Here is a 25,000-nt window from a genome sequence, read left to right as displayed (position 1 = left end):
CTTTCCTCTGTTGTTCGACTGCTAAAACTCTGACTCAGGCCCTCATTCTCTCCCGTCTTGATTACTGTAACCTCCTGCTGTCCGGCCTTCCTGCCTCTCACCTGTCTCCCCTACAATCTATCCTAAATGCTGCTGCCAGAATCACTCTACTCTTTCCTAGATCTGTCTCAGCTTCTCCCCTCATGAAATCCCTCTCCTGGCTTCCGATCAAATCCCGCATCTCACACTCCATTCTTCTCCTCACTTTTAAAGCTTTACATTCTTCTGCCCCTCCTTACATCTCATCCCTAATTTCTCGGTATGCACCATCCAGACTCTTGCGCCCTTTGTATCTAAAGCTCTCTCCCGCCTTAAACCTTTTTCACTGACTGCCCCACACCTCTGGAATGCCCTTCCCCTCAGTACCCAACTAGCACCCTCTCTATCCACCTTTAAGACCCACCTTAAGACACACTTGCTTAAAGAAGCATATGAATAGCACTGTGGATTTTCTGAACACACGATACATAATGCTTGGCCCCCTGCAGACGCACTTACCAGAACTCCCTCCTACTGTCTCTGTACGTTCTCCCTACCTACCAATTAGACTGTAAGCTCCTCGGGGCAGGGACTCCTCTTCCGAAATGTTACTTTTATGTCTAAAGCACTTATTCCCATGATCTGTTATTTATATTATCTGTTATTTATTTGATTACCACATGTATTACTACTGTGAAGCGCTATGTACACTAATGGCGCTATATAAATAAAGACATACAATACAATACAATTAAGATCTCCTACTTTACATACATTGCACGATGGTTTAGGAGTAGTTTGTTTGCTCTTTGGTTCTATGTTTTTTGTTTTTTTTCCAGAAATGTTAATTGCTACCTTGTAGCAAGGTTTGTCATGTGAATAAAGTATACCGGTGAGAGCTACATATATGTAATTGCTTATTTCTGACTTCTTTCCAGTGGTAACACATGATATTTTCCAGTCCTCGGGTGTATTGCCATGGCAGGCAATTTTGTAAAAGCCAGAAATAACGCGTTATTCAAAACCCTTTTCATGGAATACATCATGATCCATTATCCATAGAGTTTTCACAAGCTCGACTTCTTTTGCAAATGCAGAATTGTATATTGTTTAGTTAGTATAGTTTTTAGTGGCTATGTTCTGAATCAAACACCGTGAATACATTGCGTGTGCCAGAATGCAGTGTTCCAGAGCGAAAGTGGGCCAGGGATTATTAATGACTAGCTAACATATTGGAGAATGTCTGAGAACAAAGGGTACATCTGCGTATTTGTAAGAGAATCTGTTTTCATTTTGCACTTCTTTCCGTGTAATAGCTATTATATAAGCATGATCTGACATCTCTAACTGGAGACACTTCCTGAGTCACTGTATTTCAGACGTCATCTCAGGTTAGGTGCCTGCTGCAGTGTCCGCTATGGCGTGCGCTACAGGGACAAGAGCTGCCCCTCAATGGGGCTGGGCCCGCTACCTCACGGCGGCCAGATTTTTCTGACGACCGTAAAACTGTCATCAGAACTGGCAATGGAGCGCTGGCCACGACCCCCGGCGGTTCGGCCAATGACGGTGAACCTGCCAGGTGACGTGGGACAATGTAATCACTTCCATCACCTCCAGCTTGCAAATCCTTGACAACCATCCTCTTCTTGCAACACCGGCTGATTCTTCGTCAAACTTACCCCTCCGCTTCAGCAAGCAAACCTTGCATTCCAGGAGCCAAAGATGAATTCTCTGCCGCTCCTGTTTCAAGGTCAAGTACACCTCTCACTGTTTCCTCTGCAGTAAGTGCTGTAACCCGTGATGGTTCTAAGACTTCTGATGTCTGATGTCCCTGTTACTGAATCTAAGGATCCTGTTTCAAAGTAAAGTCCCCCTTTCTCTGACTCTCCTGCAGTACTGTACCTGCTGTAACCCTTGCTAGTTATAATGCCTTAGATTTAAAAGCAGGCTCTCCTTTTTCTGACTCTCCTGCATTACCTAATGTAACCTTTGCTAGTTATAAGACCTCTGATTTAAAAGCAGGATCCCCTTTCACTGACTCTCCCGTAGTGTTTGATACAGCTATCATTAATGCTTAAACTCCTGCTTTTAAATCCACTTTCTCCGATTCGCCTGCAATGTTTGAGGTTCCTTTGACTGTTTCTAAGGCTCTTGCCATAAAGTTTCCCATAGTATCTGGTAATACCTACTGTGGATTCTCAGACACCCACTTCAGCGACAAGCACACCTTTCACCAATGTCCCCACATGGTTAAATATACCTAGTTCTGATTTTTCCACGAGAAGTACCCCTACTGCTGGGTTCCATGCAATGTTGGATACACACATCTTTGTTTCTAAGGTTCTTGCCATAAAATTCCCCGCAGGATCTGGTACCTATTGTTGATCCTCTGACTCCCACTTCTGAGACAAGCGTAACTTTCTCTGATTCATTTGCAGTACCTAGTCTAGCCCATGCTGGTTCCCAAACACCCACTTCAGAGACCAGCGTTTCTTTCTTTGCTCCCTCTGCAGTAACTAGTATAAGCAGTGTGGATTTCCAGACAACCATTTGAAAGACTTGTGTATCTCTCTCTGATTCCTGTGCAGCACCTATGGTAATCACTGCTGCTTCTCAGACAGCCACTTCAGGGACAAACATGTCCTTTACTGACTGTTCTGCAGGTCCTGTACCAACCGTGGATGATTCTAAAATTCCCACAGCAAAGAATAGTTTCTTTCTCGCTATTCTCCCTACAGTACCTCATGTAACCTTTGTGTCTGGGATTCCCACTTCAAAGACTGGAGCACTCCTTTTGGACTTCCTTGCCTCTGCCCCTTTGCTCTGGTCAGTTTATTTGCATCCCTACCTCAGCCCTGCGGGTCCGCTTCCTGATCTGGAAAGGGCTCACCCAGCGAGTTGATTCTGCTGCAGAGAGAGAGCGCCGCCTCTCCCTGCGCAAATCTCGGCCGAAATAAATAAAAATGTAATTCTAATTTTATTACTAGTGTAGATGAGCAGGGGGTCTCCGGAGCAGAACCGCATCGTTTTCAGGTCCGGGGACCCCCTGCTTCCTGAGATACAGACCCTGTTATGGGGTGCTGGTATCTCCTATGCGTTCAAATGTCCCGGTCATGCGACGCGTATATTATATGGGTATGATGTACTACTTTGCCAATCAATGGGTACAGGGTGGGTATACTGGGTCCGGGGTGGGTGGTTAGGCCTCCCGGGTGGGTAGTGGGGGAGGGTGGGTTAACCCCTTAATTACTATAATGGATAATAGTTAGCTTGCACATTACTGTACTGTATGTGTTTAGGGGGTGGGGGGGAGGTGTATTTATTGAAATGTAGGCCATCTTTATTTATTTTTTACAACAAATGGTACTGCAGGCCAACGAGGACCACCCGGGGACCCCCGCCGGCCTGTGGTATTAATACTGTCTATAAAAAAATAAATTATGGTTTTATGTGGGGGCACAGGGGGTGGGTTGTGTATTGATCTTATTACATATTGTAATGGTTATTGGTGGCCTAGGAGGTGGGTAGTAGGGCTGTTGTGTGTATTTTTGTTTATTGTGGATAGCGGGGGTGGGTGAAGGGGGTAGTAGCCCCAAGGATGGGTGTTTAGGCCTACCGGGTGGGTAGCGGTATGGGGTTAACCACTTCATTACCTGAGCGGTATTAACAGATACGGCAATGAATGGGGTTAAGTCCACCCGCAACCCCCCTGCAAGCCCTAAACACCCACCAAGGGCCAAATACCACCTTCACCCACCCCTGCTACGCACAATAAGCCTGCTTTGGTGGTTAACCCCTTTGCCTTAGCGATTAGCCGCTAAGGTAATGAAGTTGCCTGTAAATGCATTTTTCATGCATCAGATTCATGCCAGGGGTCTCCGCTGGTGATATTATTGGATATCAGCTCCCGAGTCTCCCGGCATCAATCCGATGCAGGAAAAATGCATATTTTTTTCGAAGTGCCGTCTGGCAGCTTATTGGCAGCTTCTCACCACCTTCTTGCCAACTTTTTCTGGCGGGAGGATTTGGTGATCAACCTCTAAGCTGATCGGGCTACTAGAATTGAGCGAGTTTGAGAAAGTGGCGAAAAGGGGCTTATCGCTGCGCGTTTGGCGTTTTTTTCCTCTGCAAAAAAAAACGGCGATTTTTGCTCTTATCGCTGGCTTATCGGGGTTTACTGAATTGCTGTAGGCTTTTTTGTCGATAAGTGGCTTATCGCTGCTTACTGCAGGAGGCCCAAAGTTTTATTAAAAGGAACAACAACAAATACTGAGTGTACTTGAAATGCACGTACAAGTATTTGACCCTTATTGTATCCCTAACAGGTGTGAAATATACAGTCCATAAACATATTTTATTATTATTAAAGTGGAGAACAAAAGATAAATGCTTTTAACAGCTTTTCTTTTGGCTCAGTGCATTTGGCATGTACCAAGAAATAGAGAATTGTGATAAAATGGCACTCTAAACAAATCTATAAAAAAATAAATATATATTTAAAAATTTGACAGTCTAATAAATGTTCTAAGTTGCTGAACAGTGTCTGAGAAAAACATCTCAAAGACAGAGAATCTCCAAATATGGAGGGAAATGTATCACCCACCTTTTCTCTACAACTAGAGGTGTTTCAGCAGATTCTTGGATACCGTCTGTCCCCCATGTATCTCTCATTAAAAAAAGGATGTTGAAAATAATGCATATGGAAAAGTTGACAGTTTTAGGTCATGATTCCATGCATCATTTTGCGAAGAGTTGTGAATCTTGGGGCAGGCAGTTGAGAGACCCGAATTCTTTAATATAATTAGTTACGATTTGATCAACCACTCAAAGTAGGGGCAGACTAGATCGGCAATTTAAACTAGGGGCATACTATAAGGGCTTATAATCAAAGCCCCGAGATGGCCGTTCTGTGGGATCTGACCTGAAAGCCCCACTGAAGTGAATGGGGCTTCTGGGTCAAATGGCACGGAACGGCGATTTCGGAGCTTTCGGGATATGCGGTCACCGTGTTTCTCTTACGGCGTGCTTCACAACTTGGTATTTCACATTCTACAATACTCCTCAAAGTTTTACTGTTTTATTTTGACTCTGTATAACTCTGTAACCTTTCCCCTATTATTTTCTGTAACAACCACCCACTCCCTCAACATATGGAAAACATTACAATAAGTTTTTTTTTTTAGTTTTTTTTAAACTCCTTGATTTAAAAAAAAAAAAAAATAGTAAGAGAACTACACACTGGAATAGCGATATAGTTATCAAATATATGTATTGCAGCAGCAAAACATGTGAAATCTTATGAGGTTTTTTTATTTTTTTTCCCACATAAATCGGTTCTGTAGTATTAGAAGATAATGACTGTGTGGTTTTTTTCCCCATTCATTTTACAGCATACTTTCATTTTTATAGTCGGTTTGAACCCACCTCCCCAGCAGTGCAAGATAGTTGCAATGCTTTCCTGTTTGGGATCATTTGTTGCCAATGTTCCCAGCAGTTTAAGATGTAAACTGTAACAATAGATAATGTTGCCGTAGTAATATAAGGATAGATTGTTGCTGCTGAGTTAGGCTGCGCTTATAGTGCCGGCGACAGCGCCGGTGACGTCATGCTGCGGTCGAAGGAAAAATCAAATTGACTTGACTTCCAGCGATCGCGACCAAGTCGTCGCTCCGTCGCGTCGCTTCTACTATAAGCGCACGCAACAGCAGCAATACATTTGTTTTGTTGCGTCGCCGGCACTATAAGCGTGGCCTTACACTGACTGAAGGATTGATTAGAACTGAAAGGCGGCCATTATGTTAGGCACACAATCAGGATTTTGACAGATTTATAACAGGAGCACCAAATGATTGCCATCTTAGGTAAGAATGTACAATTATACATTGTCACATGCTTTACATATAAAAATAAAGGGGGGAAAGTAGTATTGCTGCTTTAAAGTGCATTAGATATTATAATATAACTCTGAATCATATTGCAGAGGAGTGAGGATTTTTATGTTTGCTTTTGGCATGTGCCAGATACCTTGCCAATTTGATATGGTTCTATAACAGGGTTGGTTATCACTTAGTCTGGAGAAGACGATAAAATGAAGTTTCCATTGCTAATCTGGTTGCTGGATTTAAAAATTGTAGCATAAAGGGAATGCCTTTCATATAATTGTTTCAAGATGCAGGAGGTGAAACACATTGGTATTTTTGTAAATGTCCATGGCACCAAGCAGAGGAAGAACTAGGGAGGGGGGGGGGCCTGCCCTTGGCGCAGAGGGTTAGGCAGAGAGCAGTGGAGGAGGGAGCAGGGGTTACTACAATGGCAGCAGAGGGGGGCAGCAGAGGGGGGCAGCCACAGGGGTCTGACTCATAAATTAGTCACACCTCCCGGTGTCTGCCACCAGGATGGACACCCTGCTCCACAGGTAGGGACTTGGGGTGGAGTTGAGAGAGACTGGTTGGGGTTAGGAGAGGGAGTTGAGAGAGACTGGTGGTTGGGGGCGGGGAGGGAGGTTGAGAGACTGGTTGGGGGGGGGGTTGAGAGAGACGTGTGTGTGTGTGTTAGAGAGGGAACATACAGAAGATTACAAAAATAACAGGGTTGTTTTGCCTCAGTTGGGGGCGTTAGGGGGCGCAGTTGGTGAGACTTGCCCTGGGTGCAAAAATACTTAGTTCCTCCTCTGGCTTCAAGTTATGTTCGGTGCTAATCAAGAACGCACTTTGCTGTGTATCATGTGATTTCGGTACGGTCATTTAGTTCTTGTGTCCGTGGTACTTATGGTATAGGTATGCTTGTGTTCAACACGCTGACTGCTGAAAGGACGAGGAGGGCATTGTATTCCTTTGAAACCTTAATGCAAAGTCGCACTGCAGCAAGTAGCTTAAAGCAGCAAAATGTGAAATCCTATATGTTTTATTTTATTTTTTAAATAAATAAATCAATTCTGTAGTATTGAATAATACTGTCTGCATTATTTTTTTTATAGCTCCTAATGACATTTTTAATGATTTTTTTCAAATCTACTGATCATTTGTTGGTTGCTACAGCAACAGTTTAGAAAGTCACATCCACTTCCTCCTTTGAAACAGGCTCTGACATACATCTTTTTGAGTTCCGTTTCTGTCTTCCAAACAGCAGACTGTCTATTACTCTGGAAGATTTAACAATAATGTGTTACACTTAGTAATATAATCCTACATTGCAGCTGCAGAATTTCACAGACTGCAGCAGAAAGTTAGAAGGCGGCCATTTCGTTAGGCACACAATTTTATAACATGAGCACCAAACGATTGCCAGCTTAGACAAGAATGCGCAATACATTGTTACATGCTTTACATATACAAATAAGAAAAAAAGAAAAGGGGGAAGTATTGCTGCTTTAAACATATATTCAGCATCATGTTTCTGGTATTTTTGTTGATCTTTGAATCCTCTGGTTGTACACATTTAATACAAATCCTAATTTTCTGTGAAGGGGAAGGACATGGAACTAAACGTTTTTCTGTCCCAGATACAATATGGAGTACAGCGAGTTACAATATAAAGAAATAAGGGGTGCTGTACAGAACCTGAAGGTGACCTTAAACGTGCAAGTCCTGTGAGTGTTTCGAAAGTTATATTTTTCTATTTTATTTTTGCCTTTCAATTCAACTTTTGTAGCCTTGTCACGAGACTCTAATCTGTCTTTTTATGCTAATGATATAAATTATTTATGATAAGAAATGTAAAAAGCCGCTGAATATCTTTTACAGAACGTTGTATTACTCTGCCAATTTAAGCTAATCTTTTTGTGGAAATTGCAACACAAATAAAAATGCTTCGTATTACTGTAGATTATCAAAAGTTTCAACTAAAACATCCCAGGTCCCTTGAACTGTAAACAGCAGTACAGTATATTTCTTTAAAGATGCGGTAGTGAAAGATGCAACGTAGATATTCTGTTTCTTATTTACAGTGCAGTCCACAGCTGCAGAAGAACCATGTTAAAAGGACAAAAGGCTTTGCATTTATAAACTTTGAAATATTGTGTAATCCCATTAAGCAGGTCCATAATTATTTTGATTTTACAAATGTACATCCGTTTTATTGTTTTATACTGGATAAGCTATTTCCATTTATTGCAGCTTCAATATGTGTTGAGTTAAACGATACATATAGGTAATCAGCCTGGCACTTGGGCAAAAAGGCCACAGTAATTCCCCTTAGTGTTTTTTTCATGAGCTTAATGATGTTTTGCATCCTGTTTATGTTCAGAGTTGAGGGAAGACCAGGAAATACAGCTTCAAAGCTGCTTACCCAGAACGCTGCCTGTTTCAGAGGAGACGCACCTCGTCGCCTGCTGATTGGCTGCACATATTGGTTGCAATGTTGGAAAGTGGTTCCATTTTATTCCGTTCAGTAATGTTGGCTTGGCTGAGCAGCACTCCTTGCGGATGTACAATTACTGTGGCCTATGCGAACAGTGACAGGAGGCAGCCACAGGAGATCTTGACTTGCAGTGGCCTGTTTAAATGTATGCTTTGTGATGTGTTGTGTTCTTTTAAACACTAATCTGTGCTGCTTTTAAGTTTTTGTATTTTTAACAAGAGGTTCTTTGGAGCTGGACTGCAGCACTCCCAGGTTTCAGCGATTTTTATTTCATTTTGAGATTCCCACGTAATAAGATTTCTTGTCTGGGAGAAACAATATAGCCACGGGGTCCTCCTCACTCTGGCGGACAATAGAGAGCCGTGACATCATTTTGAGATGAGATTGCAGGCTCCGATTTTCGGTGACCCCGCAGCCATCTTTGTTTTTCTTTGGAAAGTACCGGGGGGAAGTAAAATATTAATATCTTGGAAATCGGGGTGGGCCGGGATCTTTGAGCACCGCGGTTCAGCTCCGGAGGATTCTCTGATTCCGATCAGGTAAAAAAACAAACAAACTTGATTTTGAAGGTGATTGCTGCATTAAGTTATCACATGCTAAATATTTAGCTTCCAATCAGTCCATCTCATTTGAATGCTTGTCATTGCTATTTGCCATCATTGAAATACAATCCCAATATTGACCTTTTGTTTTGTTTTTTATTTTATTTTTTTAAGTTTAGTGGCTTTCTAAATTTAGGCCTAAAAAAGCCTTGGTTATTAAGTCACCTGCACTGTAAAGATACTGCCACAAAATGCTGGCATTGCTTTGTTAAAGCTGCAGTTCAAGCAATATCCTACGTGTGTGTTTTTTTTTTTTTAAATCAGTTCTGTACTATAAGAAAATACTTGTAGCATTTTTTTGAAAAACAAAACTATTTTTAGATATTTTTAATGTATTCCAATGCAACAACCATTTTTGTTTCTCTAGCAAACATTTACAACGTCACATCCCCTTCCTCTTTTGAGACAGGCTCTGGATCCTGAGCCCTGCCCTATGTCTAGCAGTGCACCAATTGTATCTAGTGACTGCCTGGTCACATGATCTTCCACACAGAACATTGCATCCTGGGTAATCTTCTGCAGCCCTAACAGTGATATAAGGAACCACCGAGCCGAATCTTCAGCTATTGATTACAGGAGAACGGATCGATCGGCAACTTGGCTAATCACTTGTCAGTGTATTGATGCACATATTGAATGGGGGGAAAGAAACGGCAGCTTGAATTTGAAACGTCTCATCTTTTAATAAACTTCAGCAGTTTAACTTACATAAATAAATTTAGATTTTTTTTTTATATGTATATGTATTGTGACAAACGCCCCTCTTTTGTAGTGCTGACGTCTGTCTGGGTTCTTCCCGACACAGTCTTCTAGGGTTAATTATACAACAAACAGGATCATGCAAAGTATTATGCTGCTTAACTCAGGCTTCTGCCTGCTTTATTTTCATCCAAGTAAGGTACTGCAGCTTTAACATGTGAAGGTTAGAGGTACTCAGATACTTTCATTCAGCAGTTCACATATTTCAGTGTTACAATATTTCCCACACTGTTATTTCAAGAAATAAAACCAAAATCATATAAGCAAAATCCTATCCCTTTCAGGGATCTAACTACACATCAGAATCAGTTTCTCTAACAGCTGCTGGCCAACTAAACTGGTTCCCCAGCTTAAAACAATGCTCTCTCATTTAGGGTCACAAAATACAGCACAGTCTTTTAGCAACAGCAGTAACCAATTGTTTTGTCTTATCTGTTTGTGGTGTCCAGGCAAATCCTCTGGTACTGTGATACGTGGAGGGGCCGTCAACCCCGACACTGGAAACAGGGGAGCAGCGATACCCCCAGCCTCCAGGCTCTAAGGAGAGAGAGTGAAATGCAAAACTTCTCTGCTCTAAATACCTGTGCATGTGATTAGAAGAGCAGGTGAGGGAGAACTAGAGCCATTGTAATCTGTGGTCTGGATTTTCCATCCAGCTGCCTGAGTTAATGTGAAGCTGTGGAACGGATCATTTTTAGCTATTCCTGCACTTTCTGCTCTAAAATGGGGCAGAAAGCTGCCTAACATCTTTGGACTATGTCACATATCCCCCTCCCCAGCTCACACCTACTGGGGTGAGCGGCCATGGACCTCACTGGGGTGAGCGTCCTACCTGAAATACTTGAGCTAACTCCTCAGTACAACATTAAGTATTCACATGATACGAATATGAACTTTTTCCATGGCAATTATGGACAATAGGTTTCGTCATAAGAGACTATACTTGGCAAACATATTTTGTTGCTCTCTATTAGGGAACTATTTTGAAAAATAAGTGTCTAGCACACATTCTTACAACCCAGGATATGCTAAATATATTCACAAAACCAAACAATTTCTATTATCTCCCTGGGTTTTTCTACTGTAGAATATGAACCTCATTATATATTTACCAACCGAAAGGGCCATCAACCCTGTATATTAATTTGTAGTTTAGCTACATTTAACACAGAGAACCAATATAACACTGTAACATTGACAAAATGCTTATTCTAGAGGCCTAATATACCTTAACTACAATAGCTTATTTGCATAGTTAAGTGTCCGTGACATAGTCCACACGTGTAATAACAAAAAAAATATCGGTCAATTCCCCAAACACATTTTTTTTTTCTTTGACTTCCAGTCCATTACATTTCCTGACTTTATTTCATAGGCCGCTGCAAACTGCAAATGACTGGACTGTTTCTTTAGCTTCTGACGGAACTCTGGGGCCGGATAGTCTTTGTCTTTATATTGTGGCCCAGAGTGGCGAGATCCGGAAAAATTCAAGGCCAGCGTTGACCTTCGTCGCTTTTGATTTGCAACCTTTGAACCTTTATGGTACTTCTTACTGCCATGTATTTTCTCACGACTATCACTCTCAGAGATTTGGGATTTTTCCTTTGGGGCAATTATATGGTACTTAGAAGATGAAGCACTGATTACCTGGAGCACCTTCACCTTGATGGGGCTCTCACTAACTCCGGCTGTACCCTGTGGAATTTTATCTTTGCAGCCGGCAGGCATGTAGTCTTGGACCTCTCTTTCCTGAGGTCTACATTTATTCAGGCGGAAGTACCGCTGGATAACCAGTGACGCATTTCTCAGGGTTTGATAGCGAATCCTGTTCTGTGTCATCCTAGTCAGAGACTGGATTTTTATAGTTGCTCCTTTCATAATGAGGAACCTGTTTCGTACCATGCGGGCACGGTAGAATGATTGAAGAACACAGGCTGCTTTATTCCGGTGATTGAACCGACGAATTTTCATCCCTCTGTAGGCAGCCTGTAGGATGATAGTTGCGGCGCGTTTACGCCGATAATTTTCTCTTTCCCTTCTTCCTTGGACAAGAGCTTTGCAGTGCTTCTGAATTATTCTAATGCTTTTCTCCTTTTTCAAAATGTTAAGTTCCTCCACGAGAGAATTCTGTTTTGTGCATACATGTCGCAATTCTGTTCTCAGAGCGTCCATTTCTTCCTGGTGCTGGCTCTGAGTGTGCATCAGTGCTTCCTGCACTTCTAATTTTTCCTGAGTCAACTGTTTCTTTACTTTTTCTGCTTGGTCAGTCAAATCTGAATTTTCCAATTTCAGAGTCTCATTTTCTTGCTTTACAGTCTCTAACTCACTTAGGGCATTCTCATGGGTTTGCTTCAACATTCCCAGCTCTGTGTTCAGACCGTGGCCCTCCAGGCGTAAGTGTTGCACCTCTGTGCTGAGCGCATGAACCTCTTGTAGAGCCTTCCCGTATTTCTGTTTTAGGATAGCAATCAATTTGTCAGACTTAATCTGTTTTTCATCCATGGTGGCAATTACGGTGTTGGCCTTTTCCAGATTAGTCGTCACCTCTTCCAGCTCACTTCGTAAGAGAGACTCTGTTTTCTTCAAAGCCTCGTGCTCTTGTAAAGCTGGAAGTATACACCTCTGTAACTCGGCGTTCGCTTCTTGCACCTTCTTCCAACATTCTCGCTCCTTCACCAAATCCTGCCACAGGACTTCATAATCATGGCGGGCAGCTTGGAGTGCAGAAACCAAAGCCTCTTTATCCTGGTTCAAGGATTCAGCTTCCCTTTGCTCCTCCTTTTCCTTTGCCACTGTTCCCGTGACAATTCTGCCGGTCACTCCGGTCTGCAGCACATCTCGGCGCCTTTCTGACGCATGTCCTGACAGCGCAGGTTCAAGTGGCTCGGTCACTTCCCCTGTGACTTGAGGAACAGTTTTCTTTTTCTTCTTTCTTTTTGCTTTATTAGCTCCAGAGATATCAGTGGTACTGGGCACACGCTCACTGGTATCAGCTTCCACATCTTGCTTGCACTCATAGGGCGTTGCTTGCTTTTGCAGCTGTTTGTCTTTGAAAATTTTGGGGCACACATCTTCCATGTGACCTACTTTATGACAGGCCCAGCATACTAAATTCATCTGTGGGTACGGCTCTCCTCCAGGGGCCACATACGAGTCATCATCATCATCGTATGGCCTGAAGGGACACTGTTTTTCATGATTATGTACATTATAAAACAAACATTTCACGTCGGCCATTTTAGAAGCCCGGCAGGGACAATTTGCTAGCTGCAATTTCACTCACTTCAGCAACTTGCATACAGCACTTGCTAGCTGCAAATTCACTCACTTCAGCAAAAGGCATTAGCTTTACAAACAGCACTGGCTAGATGCAATTTTTTTTTTTTTTTCTTCTTCAGCAAAACATTTTGGTTTTCTGTTTGGGTTCAGGGTGCTATTGCATCCACACTTCGCACATTCTCTGTGTATGCTAGAAGCACAACTGATATACACAGTGGGACAGACTTCACTCATAGCATCTGTACTTTAGTTCAGCTGGGCGGCCATTTTAAACCCCCGCATTTATTTGCAAACCCACAGACTTTTTAGTGTCGACCCGCATTCTCCACCATATGTGACAAACGCCCCTCTTTTGTAGTGCTGACGTCTGTCTGGGTTCTTCCCGACACAGTCTTCTAGGGTTAATTATACAACAAACAGGATCATGCAAAGTATTATGCTGCTTAACTCAGGCTTCTGCCTGCTTTATTTTCATCCAAGTAAGGTACTGCAGCTTTAACATGTGAAGGTTAGAGGTACTCAGATACTTTCATTCAGCAGTTCACATATTTCAGTGTTACAATATTTCCCACACTGTTATTTCAAGAAATAAAACCAAAATCATATAAGCAAAATCCTATCCCTTTCAGGGATCTAACTACACATCAGAATCAGTCTCTCTAACAGCTGCTGGCCAACTAAACTGGTTCCCCAGCTTAAAACAATGCTCTCTCATTTAGGGTCACAAAATACAGCACAGTCTTTTAGCAACAGCAGTAACCAATTGTTTTGTCTTATCTGTTTGTGGTGTCCAGGCAAATCCTCTGGTACTGTGATACGTGGAGGGGCCGTCAACCCCGACACTGGAAACAGGGGAGCAGCGATACCCCCAGCCTCCAGGCTCTAAGGAGAGAGAGTGAAATGCAAAACCTCTCTGCTCTAAATACCTGTGCATGTGATTAGAAGAGCAGGTGAGGGAGAACTAGAGCCATTGTAATCTGTGGTCTGGATTTTCCATCCAGCTGCCTGAGTTAATGTGAAGCTGTGGAACGGATCATTTTTAGCTATTCCTGCACTTTCTGCTCTAAAATGGGGCAGAAAGCTGCCTAACATCTTTGGACTATGTCACAGTATGTATATGTATATGTATGTACAGGCATACCCCGGTTTAAGGACACTCACTTTAAGTACACTCGCGAGTAAGGACATATCGCCCAATAGGCAAACAGCAGCTCACGCATGCGCCTGTTAGCATGTCCTGAACAGCAATACTGGCTCCCTACCTGTACCGAAGCTGTGCGCAAGCAGGGAGACTATAGAGCCTGTTACACATGTGTTATTTACATCAGTTATGCACGTATATGACGATTGCAGTACAGTACATGCATCAATAAATAGGAAAAAGGGAGTGCTTCACTTTAAGTACATTTTCACTTTACATACATGCTCCGGTCCCATTGCGTACGTTATTGCGGGGTATGCCTGTATATGTGTATATATATATATCGGGACGCATAGTTGTCCCGTATTTTAGTGCCTTGACGTGAAATGCCTGAACTTAAAATGACTAATCAAATCCGTCATAAAAACGTAATAGATGAAATTATAAAAAATAATAAAGTTAGGATACTGCCTGGTCATCTCATAATACCATGACACCCACCATTATAGGCATTACTTTTCCTCCCACCGCTACTTGTTAGATCAGTGAGCGTCTTTCCCCGCTTGGCCAAGAGCAGCGATGATAAATACTAAAGCGGGAGATACCATTCACCTCGAAGCTTTGCAAATCAATCATCACTCATCAGTGCCAATAGACTAGTGTTAACGTTTGGCTGTGTTGTCTGTTAATATTTTGCTCTGTTTTTGTTCAGAAACACTTTTCTAATATTTTGTGTAGCAGTTTTGAAGGTCATTCATTAACGCCTTATGACGTCACACGCTCATGCTGGAATTCGGCGTCCCGTATTATGAAAACGTAAAGGTGGCAGCCCTAGTATATCAGGAAACGGAGCTAAAAGAAAAGAAAAAAACGGGTTGAACGGGGATGGAAAAAAATGAGTAGACTGGATTGTTGTATTAAAAGGAGGTTCTTGTTTAGTTATATATTTTGGCCGAAAAATGAAAAGCTGCAATCTTATTAAATGAAACCTCAAAAAGCAGCTTCTACTGTACACTACATTTAATTCTTTGTACTTATCTCTTATAGTAAAGCATTGTATTGCTTTTATGTGATATGTAAGGATAAACTAAAAAAAACAATAACAAAGTGCTGAATATTGTAAAAAAATACTTGAAATGTATGTCTTTATATAGCGCCATTAATGTACATAGCGCGTCACAGCAGTAATACACGTGACAATCATATAAATAATAAATAATATAAATAACACATAAAGGGGAGAAGTGCTTCAGAGTCTTTCTTAGTCTGTTCATTCAGTTCTGTTGCCATTCGCCTTTGCCCAGCTCCCTAACTCCCCATCTTAAAGTCGTAATCAAAAACACACCTTTTCCAAGAAGAATTTGGTAGCTTGGAAAACCAGCTTTATCACCATCCCATGAAACACAATGGCATACACGGATTTCTTTCATTTTGCTACTACATCTCCCAATATATCACTTTGTCAAGTTTTCCAAAAAAGGAATGCCCAATATTTAATGTAAGGCAAGTAAATAAGAAGACACAGAAAGTCTTCCACAGATCCCTTCTATCACTGCACAGCCAGGCTATGATGAAGTAATAGTAGGGGGTTTTAGTATTGAGTATGCGTCGTTGTGTTACAATATTGATATAACAATAAAACTTTATTATTTTGCCCATAAGGCTTTTATTGACAACCATTCACCCCCTTATTTGAGGTGCGGTTGTTTTCTGTATCCCTTACAGTTTCTGTGACTATAGATTAGGGAGCATTGTACCCCTACAATTACTTCATCATAGCCTGGCTGTGCAGTGATAGAAGGGATCTGTGGAAGACTTTCTGTGTCTTCTTATTTACTTGCCTAGCAGTACTTTCCCTATTGCACCGGCTACCCTATATCAGCAACTATCTGGCGAGCGTTCTGTCATTAAGTTATTCCAATATTTAATGTAATAATTCTCGAAAAAGAGATTGGGCATAAGAACCGGGGTTTTCTCTGCATAGGAACAACGTGGTCCATCACACTGGAGCCCCCTACAACCGGAAAATATAAACTTTTGCACAATAGGGAAGATAATAGCCAGCGAGCCTTCCGTAATGGTGATGTCATCGTTTCACTGAAAACTTCATGTTGGTGGCCATCTTTGTTCAGTGGGGATACTTGGCATAATGATTTTACCTAATTTCATGTAGACTAAAGCAGACTATTAAAAAAAGATGATTAGTGCGGATTGCAGCTTCCATGTCGCATGATTTTATGCTGTCCCTGATTCATCATTCATGCGTTTTGTTTTCTTGCGGTTACTCTGTATTCCTGTTTTTACTATTATATCATTATAGAGATGTAATGGCCTCTCTGAAAATAAAATAATGAATATTTAACTTACCACAAAGAGCACATGAAGCTTGACTATGTATGTTTATGTCTAAGACATGTGAATGTGCTCAAAATTGATATTTTCATTTGCTATATGCTGTACGTTGGAGGGGATTTTGTCACTTTTTTTTACAAACCATAACTTATCTAATGTGTGGTGAAACCTACCCAAGCTTCAAATTGCACAGCAAGTACAACAGCCTCACACTGATGAGACCCAAAAGGTCGAAACAGCCATCTGTGAGTAGGTTTAATGGCTATGCATCTTAACCCAGGCTGTGCTGAAAAGCTTTAATGCAGCGAGCATAAGCTTATAAGGGTCCATGTCAAAATGGATTTGAAGCAAAAGGTGACATGGTGTGCTCATTTGCATGTCATTTCCCAGGATCCCTTTCTGCAGTGGAAGCACTGTATGCTAGGTGCGCAAACGGGGGGGGGCGTGGCTTTTAGACAGAGGGCGCAGCCGAGGAAGTTTGCGCACCCCTGTGCAGCAGCTAGGCAATAATGGTGAAAAGCAGGGTTGCCGACCTGTCTAAGACATGTGAATGTGATCACAATTGATATTTTCATTTGCTTTATGTTTATACATACATGTCCAGTATACAGTTTGCAGTATATCTATGTACACACCAAGTTATGATTGCACAATAGCTGTTCAGGAGATGTGTACTATTTTGAGATTTGTAGGTTTAAAGGCCTTGTTTTCTGCATATCTTGTTTCACTGACCAGTTTGTATTCTGAAATAGCAAAGATGATGGTGCAAAGCCATCTATCAAATGAGACCAGAAATCCATACACAGAACGTATTCTCCATACGCTCTGGGGTCATGCATGGTTGTTTTTTCTTTACTTAATCCTTTTACGGCTGGTGAGAGCTGCAATGCATGACATTAACTGTGTGGCTGCCCCAACAGACAAAAGAGTTATCAAATGAATCCATACCATGTTTATATTATTTATTGTATTTGAAACCCTATAAAATGTGTGTTTCTTTATTGTCAATTTGTGGCTCTTAATATACAACTGTTATGAAACTGTTGAATAACTACAGTAATTGATGTTATATTCTATGCTTGGATAGTTCTGAGACCCTGAGTTCCAACCACAAATGTCCACATTTACCAAGCCATGTGGCTATTTTGGAGCAAAACCATGGCATTTTTCACCATGCGACTGCACTACTAATCTTGAGTGAACGATAGTAGCAAGAGCAAAACTACTTGTGCATCTTCGTAAATTAGTTCAGTACAGTAAGTGTTCTATACTGTATACTGTATATTCTGCATTTTTTGCTGTTTCATTTCCTGGCCTAAACAAATGAACATGGGCCTTAAACCAGCCTATGATTGCAATTTTTTTGCATTTTATTTTTTTACTTCAAGAGGTCTCCTTTTGCTCTTTCTAATGCTGTTTTTATTTTTTAAATCCAATGTTCCGGTCACTATAAAGCCATGTAAGGGTTAAAGTGTGCATGCTAGTATGGCAACCAAGAGGTTAACCCCCTTACTACAGTAACTGTTTATTCTGTTTCCCTCTGGCAATGTGGGGATTTGTCATAGAAAGCTACAGGTCTGTGGCTAACGTGGCAATCAAACAATTAAGGAAATGCATTGTTATTTGTTCAGGAACTAACTATACAGGCAGTCCTCGGTTATCCAACACAATGCGTTACTCAAAATGGCGTTGGATAGCGAAACGTCTTTAAGCGAAACACGTTTTCCCATAGGAACACTGTTTAAATGAAAGGTTCCGTTCCTGAAGGCATTTTTAATGCTAAAATACACAAAATATTTTACTCAGGCAATAAGATATGCAGCACACACATACATTATATAGTGTATATACTGTATTATATATATAATATAACATAATATCTCATGTAATTTAATAATATAATATATTATATAGTATAATATAATATTATATGATATATTATATACACATAAACAACTTTGCAAAGCATCGAAAGAGCGTTGGATAAGCCGTTTTGGCGTTGTAAAAATGAATATAGGTATGCATTGCATAGCGTTGGATAAGCCATTTGTTGTAAAGCGAAGCGTTGTAAAACGAGGACTGCCTGTACCTAGTAATTTATATTAAAATGACCGTGAGTGTTGGTACATACACAAAGATGTTTAGGTTATCTGGATAGTCCAGCTTCAAAGCTGCTCATATACTATGCATCCTTTACATCCTTGAGCAAGGGTGGCTGAAGGAACACACTATTCTGTATCATTACAGATTAATATAAACTAAGATATATTAATGTTTAGTACCATTTTTAGAAGACCGTTTTCACAAATATCAGATCATTCATTTTACTCTAGAACTTACAAGTGGGACTGACACAGGCCGGCACCTGTGTGCCCATCAGATTCCTCTGAGTGAAAGGATGTGGGTACCATTTATCTGGAGATTATGGGTAGAGGGCTGTGGTCTATTTTATACTCTCGGATTAATTTGGAAATTAAAAAGTTCCCTTCTCAGAGTGATCATGTCGTAAAAGTGTTTCTGGTCAGTGAAAGTGACAAATGGTTGATAGGACACTCCCACACGGGTCTGTCAAAGCATCTACAGTCTTTTATACATCAAAGGCTTGTGGGGTATAAGAATTGGTATATAAGCCTCACAAAGGGAGACACACTTAGGGATACAGTGTGTATGTGTGTGTTTCTCATATATTCTACCTCGTGTCCACTTGAGATGGAATGGTACCATGTGGCGCGGCCATCTCGCAGCAGCCGAAGTTTAGCCGCCGCCTATCAACCACAAGGGACAGCTAGCTGCCGGCCTTTTCACTGCAAAAGTAAGTAGTTAGAGGGATTAGGGTTAGTATTTGGGGTTGGGATAATGGGTTAGGCTAAGGGTTGGAGGGTTTGTAATGTATGGGGTTAAGGTTGGGGACTTACCTTCACGGTGAAACAGCCGGCGGCTAGCTTTACCCTGCGGCTGATCGCCGGCAGTGAGATGGCAGCACCAAAAAAATCCTTGACTGCCCTTGAAGAACCTATGACAGGACTTTCACTGGTAATGTGTCCATGTTTTTTTTTTTTTTTACTCTGTTTTAGAGATTGGAAACCAGTGGGAGGAGATGGAGAGATATAGAAGCAACAAGGGATAAGAAAAGATGGCAAAATAAGGAGTAATAGAGAGGGTTATGGCGCTATATAAATAAAGACATACAATACAATACATGAAATATGGAAACTGGCATGTGTAATGACTCCATTTGTATAAACCTTTACAGTCCTCTTAGGAACGTTCCTGGTATGTCTTCAGGCCCTGGCTCGCCAGAGGTCCTATTTACGTACCGGTTATGTCATTGCCAAATGTTCCCTTTTTTCAGGGATGATCGAGCTAAGCAAAAGCAAAAAGGTGCATGTAGCAAACCAAGAGCAAGCATTTGCTAAACTGGTATTTTGCTCAATCATATTGAACAACAAGAGAACGGAGCAATAACGTTTCAGGGCCGCAGCCCTTTCAGCAGATCACCCAGAGTGTAGATCAGGGGTGACCAACTCCAGTCCTCAAGGGCTACCAACAGGTCCCTGCTTCAGCACAGGTGGCTCAGTCATTGACCATAACCTAACCTTGTGGTGGCCCTTGAGGACTGGAGTTGACCACCCCTGGTGTAGATCGAGCTAAGCACTTGAACGGTCGACCTTATCAAACCGGAAGTTTGAGCTACTTGCTGCGTTTTACACACATCCTTTCTCTGCTTTTACAATAACTCCTCCGTAAACATGATCCAAAACCTTTCAAAACAAAAAGTTTATTTCTCTATTTTGTGCTCTGTAATCTCAGTAGCTGTGATTTTAATACATCTTGTGATAAGAAAAGTCTGCAAAATATTTCCAATGCAAAAAAAAAAAAAGTACTCTTATGCAAAACATCCCTCAGTTAGCCCACTTGTTTTGCCCCTAATTACTGTGAGACCTCAGACTTTACATGAGGTCAGGATCTTACATACGGAGGGGCCTCGTGTCACTATGACTGTACAATAGGCATGCATCACAGTGGTTTTGTGGCCTGTGTGTAAAGCTGTGTGCACTTCATAAAACAAGTCTGTATCATTTTATGACCTACCAGCACAGCAACACACAGGAACTTAATATGCTTTCGGTAGATGTTTGTAAACATTAAGGACACTTTTTCAAGGGGCTATAAATAAAGCCATTAATCTTCATTGATTGCTTTCTAGGCTTCCCGAAGAGCAAAAAGTGTTAAATGTTATGTATTTTTTCATTACTACTTGTTTATTATTATTATTATTATTATTATTATAGCGCTCCTACAGAGTAGCATTCTTTTGAGAGTTTGAGGCCTATCCATTAATATTGCCTGCACTGAAAACTGCCCATCTAGAAAAAGGGGTGTAGTAAGTCATGCCAGTGTCTGGCATTCTGCATTGAATGGAAAAAGAAAACCTACATAAAAACTGAAAGGTGCATTGTGTGTATTTCAAGATGTAGACCAATGAGGCCCAATCCTTCTAATTATTCACAGTCCTTCTAACACCTCACCTTTGACATATTATCCTAGTTATGGACTGGTATACCTGTTACGTTACTCATATCTGTATTACGTGGCATATTCAAAGGGAAATCTTTGCAAACAAGAGGTTAACAAATAAAACGTTTGCTAAATGTGTGCAACTGTTTATGACTCTAGGTTTGTTGATTTAAAAAAATATATATGTTGTCTATCATCTCCTATCCTCTAAAGTCCATTAAGGTTAACATGAGGACCTAACGTTATGACATAACGTCCTATCTCTCGTTAAGTCAGAGAAGATGATGTGTTGTGGATCTCGGTCTGAATGTTCATGTATGTTTGTGTGGTGAGGGGATATGTTCAGGACGTAATACTGTATTGCCATTTCAGTCACCGTTTCCCAAACAAAAATGTACATACAGTATGGGCGCTAAGCACCTTTTGAATTGGTTTCAAATGTTGCACAAAGTTTTGATGCGGTCTCTTTGTTCTTGGCAAGACATCAGCCACTGTCATAGATGGTAATATTTGTGCATATTGCCATGTAAGCGCCCAGAAAGAGTCCTTCATAGGTTATACTGTACAGAGCTTTCTAAATCTCATACATTTCTCATTAATTTGTACTTATTAGGCCATTTTTATTAAGAGGCCTTCCGCCGTAGGCCGCCTTCGGCCGCTGTACGATACCGTATAGCCCATTCAAGTCAAAGGGCTGTAAGGTGTCTTCCTAGGCTCGAAGGGGTCTTATGGCAGAACAGAGCTTAGGAAATGAGCCAAGAAATGTTATTGCACAAATTGACACACACAGTGGTCCTTTTGGCTCTGATAGGGTTAAATCACTGAACGTCTCTATGCACTCGCAGTAAAACAGCAGGTGGTTGCATTAAAACAGTACAAGCAGTATACAATATTCAGTTTTAAATGGTCTTGCAGCATTTCTAGCATACGCAGCTGTCATTGTTTGCACCATTCGTGTGCCAAAGCAAATGGTTTGTGAGACCGTATTTTCTAATGCTATCTATAACATCACTTCTTGCATAGCCATTCCACTTCTCTTGACACACACAAGTCAAATAACCTTTGTCTAATGTGCCAGCTATGTGAAGAGCACCTTGGCTACTTGAAGAGTCTGCATAACATTTTTATACATCGATTATTGTATCCTCTCTGTGTAACAAGTGCTGACTTGATTGTTTGGCATATTTTTGAGTAAACCTGGCTTCTTTTCCTCCAGATCAATGAACTCAGCCATGTTCAGATACCCATCATGCTGATGCCAGATGACTTCAAAGCCTACTCAAAAATAAAGGTGGACAATCACCTTTTTAACAAGTAAGTCACATTTTTAGAAACACCTTGTGCTTGATGGTTATGTAAAAATAATATAACTGTCATAGTTCAGCGACATACAAATAAATGTATGTGTGTAGCAACCTTTGTCTTTCAGGGAAAACATGTTACCATCCATAAAACACAATAGTTGGCCATATAATAGTGACGTGCATCTCTTAATAATAATAATATCATTTAGAGCATGGACATTAAGGCACCCGAAAATCTAGAGTCCATCACCATTTCTGCGATGATTGATGTTGTATCTTCTTTCAAAATCCTACATATTACAGTATCGGGAGAGCCATTGCCCATAGTGGAGATTTCCCTATTATTCCTTGAAGGGGATGAGAGTTAAGGTCAGTCAACAGGGTGAGGAGAAGGGTGTCCCAGTAATATATTTTGGGTCTCCGCTCACAATGGAGCTGTTAGTGCTCAGGTGTAGTCACTTTTGCTCTGTGTTCGATATAGTACTAGATTAGTATTAACAAGACCGTGGTAATGTATGTTTGTTTCTAGACATTCCTTCTGATGTACCCACATCTCCTCTTGTAGAAAGCTCTCTTTGGCCTTCGTTTTCCCTTTGCTTCCTCTCTCTAATTATGATTCTTATTCGTGGTGCCTGCTTTGGGATCAGAGAATATCCTTTTCTTTGTTATATAATGAACGCATCTGTGAACGGCTTTGGAATAAAGCTGAATTAAGTCAACTAATGAAATGACAATGCCTTTCTGGCTAAGAAAAAAATAACATTGTTTATCTTCCAGATGTCACAACAAGTAATATTTCTATAAGAAACACATGCATTGCTTGAAGAACAATCTCTAGGCCACTCATTGAGCCACCTGTGCTAAAGCAGGGATATCCTTAAACCCTGGCCTGTTGGTGGCCCTTGAGGACTGGAGTTGGCCACCTCTGCTCTAGGTACAGGGGAAATTAAACATAGCATTCAAAGATTTTACCCAAGTATCAAATGTGCCCAATAAATAATTTACTGCTTCAGATCTCAATGTTGGATGCTGCTTTGTACTCGGATTGACAAATAAGAATTCAATTTCTGTCCTACATTATTTTTGGGCAAAACACATACAGTAAGTGCAGAATGAAAAGGCAGTGATTGAACACCAGTGATTCAGTATTGATTTGGGATAGACTCCTTCTACAGTAATTGTTTTAGTTACGGGTGGAACACTGAAGCTGCCCTTTTGTTCCTGCTTCAAAGTGAACTAATTTTTGTGTCTTTTGGTGTGGGGACAAAAAGAAAACAATAGGTAGTGTGATGCCCTTTCATTTAACCAATTCCACCCTCATGGGGTTCTTCTTCAGGCTGCCTCTTGTACAGCAAGTCAGAAATGAAATACACGTGATCGTATGATGGTTTGTAGTGAGAGTTGGAAGAGGCTACTATTTCACTTTACTGTGTCTGTTTTGGAAAAGAGCTTTAAATGTAACATATGCCATATCTGACTTTTGTATATTTGTTCCTGTTCATAAGGAGAAAGTCTAAACTTGCTTTAAGAAGTGAGTAGACAAGATTGTAAATGCAAAGTTTCATGACTAGTGAATCTTTTTCTATTCTATTTCTATCTGAACAAAATGCCAGTTCAGTTTCTTGAAAGTTTGATTTAGACATTGTTTGAGTCAAAGGTGTAGACAAGTTACTAAAATAGCTTAAGATACGTTGGGAAGAAAGTTCCACGCCCACAGGGGATCTTATACATTTGGTTTGTTATTTAATTGTTAACCAAAGGGGGTAGAGCTGGGGTTTAGAGATTTAAAAGTTTGCATTTTACATGGCGTGTGTCAAACATCCTATTCCGCCAAATGGGCTCTCGAGGTCCCCTCTTTATATTGGGGTCACACTCCCAACACAGGTATTCTGAGCAGTCGGGGTACAGGAGTATCACTTTGACTGTTCTATTAGCAGGCAACACAGAAAGGTAGCGGATGCTTTTGCACCCACAGGCACGCTTCCGTGGATGGCTGCCACCTCTTCACTTGGCTGATTTCAAAACCAGGGCTGCTTCTCCCACTGACACGTTAGTAAGTAAAGAGGTTTTCCGCTGCACACACACACACGCTGATGCTTCTTACTTTATTATTGCAGATCATAATGACCGGTTTCCAGTGCTGGAAACGGTCAAGATGGTCTGCAATAAAAGGCAATAATAAATTAAGACGCGTATGTATGTGCATCGGAAACCTCCACACAGTCTCTCCCAGCTGCAGTGTTTGCACAGGAATTCTTCAAAACAGGGCCTTTTCTTCCGGACCCTGGGAGTTGCATGGAACACCTCCTCCTGCCCTACCAGGCTCAGTGAAGCTCTCTTCCTCCTTCCCCACCGTCTCCTCCCCCTTCCCCATCTCCTCCCCCCCCACAAGAGGTTCAGTGAAGCCCTTCACCTCCTCCCTCACACCAGGCTCAGTGAAGCCCTCCTCCCCCACACCAGGCTCGGAAGCCCTCCTCCTCCCCCACATCAGGCTCGGTGAAGCTCTCCTCCTTCCCCAGCAGGCTCAGTAAAGCCATACTCCTCCTCCCCCACACTAGGTTTAGTGAAGCCCTCCTCCCCCACTATAGGTTTAGTGAAGCCCTCCTCCCCCACACCAGGCTCAGTGAAGCCCTCCTCCCCCACACCAGGCTCAGTGAAGCCCTCCCACT

The 25,000-nt window shown here is 41.5% G+C and overlaps 1 protein-coding gene across 3 annotated transcripts in view; it reads left to right on the top strand.

Moving 5' to 3' along the window:
• PIP4K2A (phosphatidylinositol-5-phosphate 4-kinase type 2 alpha) overlaps positions 1-25,000 on the top strand; it is a 175,767-nt gene that overhangs the window by 83,641 nt on the left and 67,126 nt on the right. For all 3 annotated transcript variants that reach the window (XM_075587561.1, XM_075587559.1, XM_075587560.1), the window contains one exon: positions 22,244-22,341. In XM_075587561.1, coding sequence (XP_075443676.1) covers positions 22,244-22,341 — 98 coding nt within the window. The remainder of the gene's footprint in view (positions 1-22,243; positions 22,342-25,000) is intronic.

This window comes from Ascaphus truei, chromosome 2, assembly GCF_040206685.1.
Source record: "Ascaphus truei isolate aAscTru1 chromosome 2, aAscTru1.hap1, whole genome shotgun sequence".
NCBI classification, from domain to species: Eukaryota; Metazoa; Chordata; class Amphibia; order Anura; family Ascaphidae; genus Ascaphus; species Ascaphus truei.
This window is presented reverse-complemented; position numbering and strand designations above follow the sequence as displayed.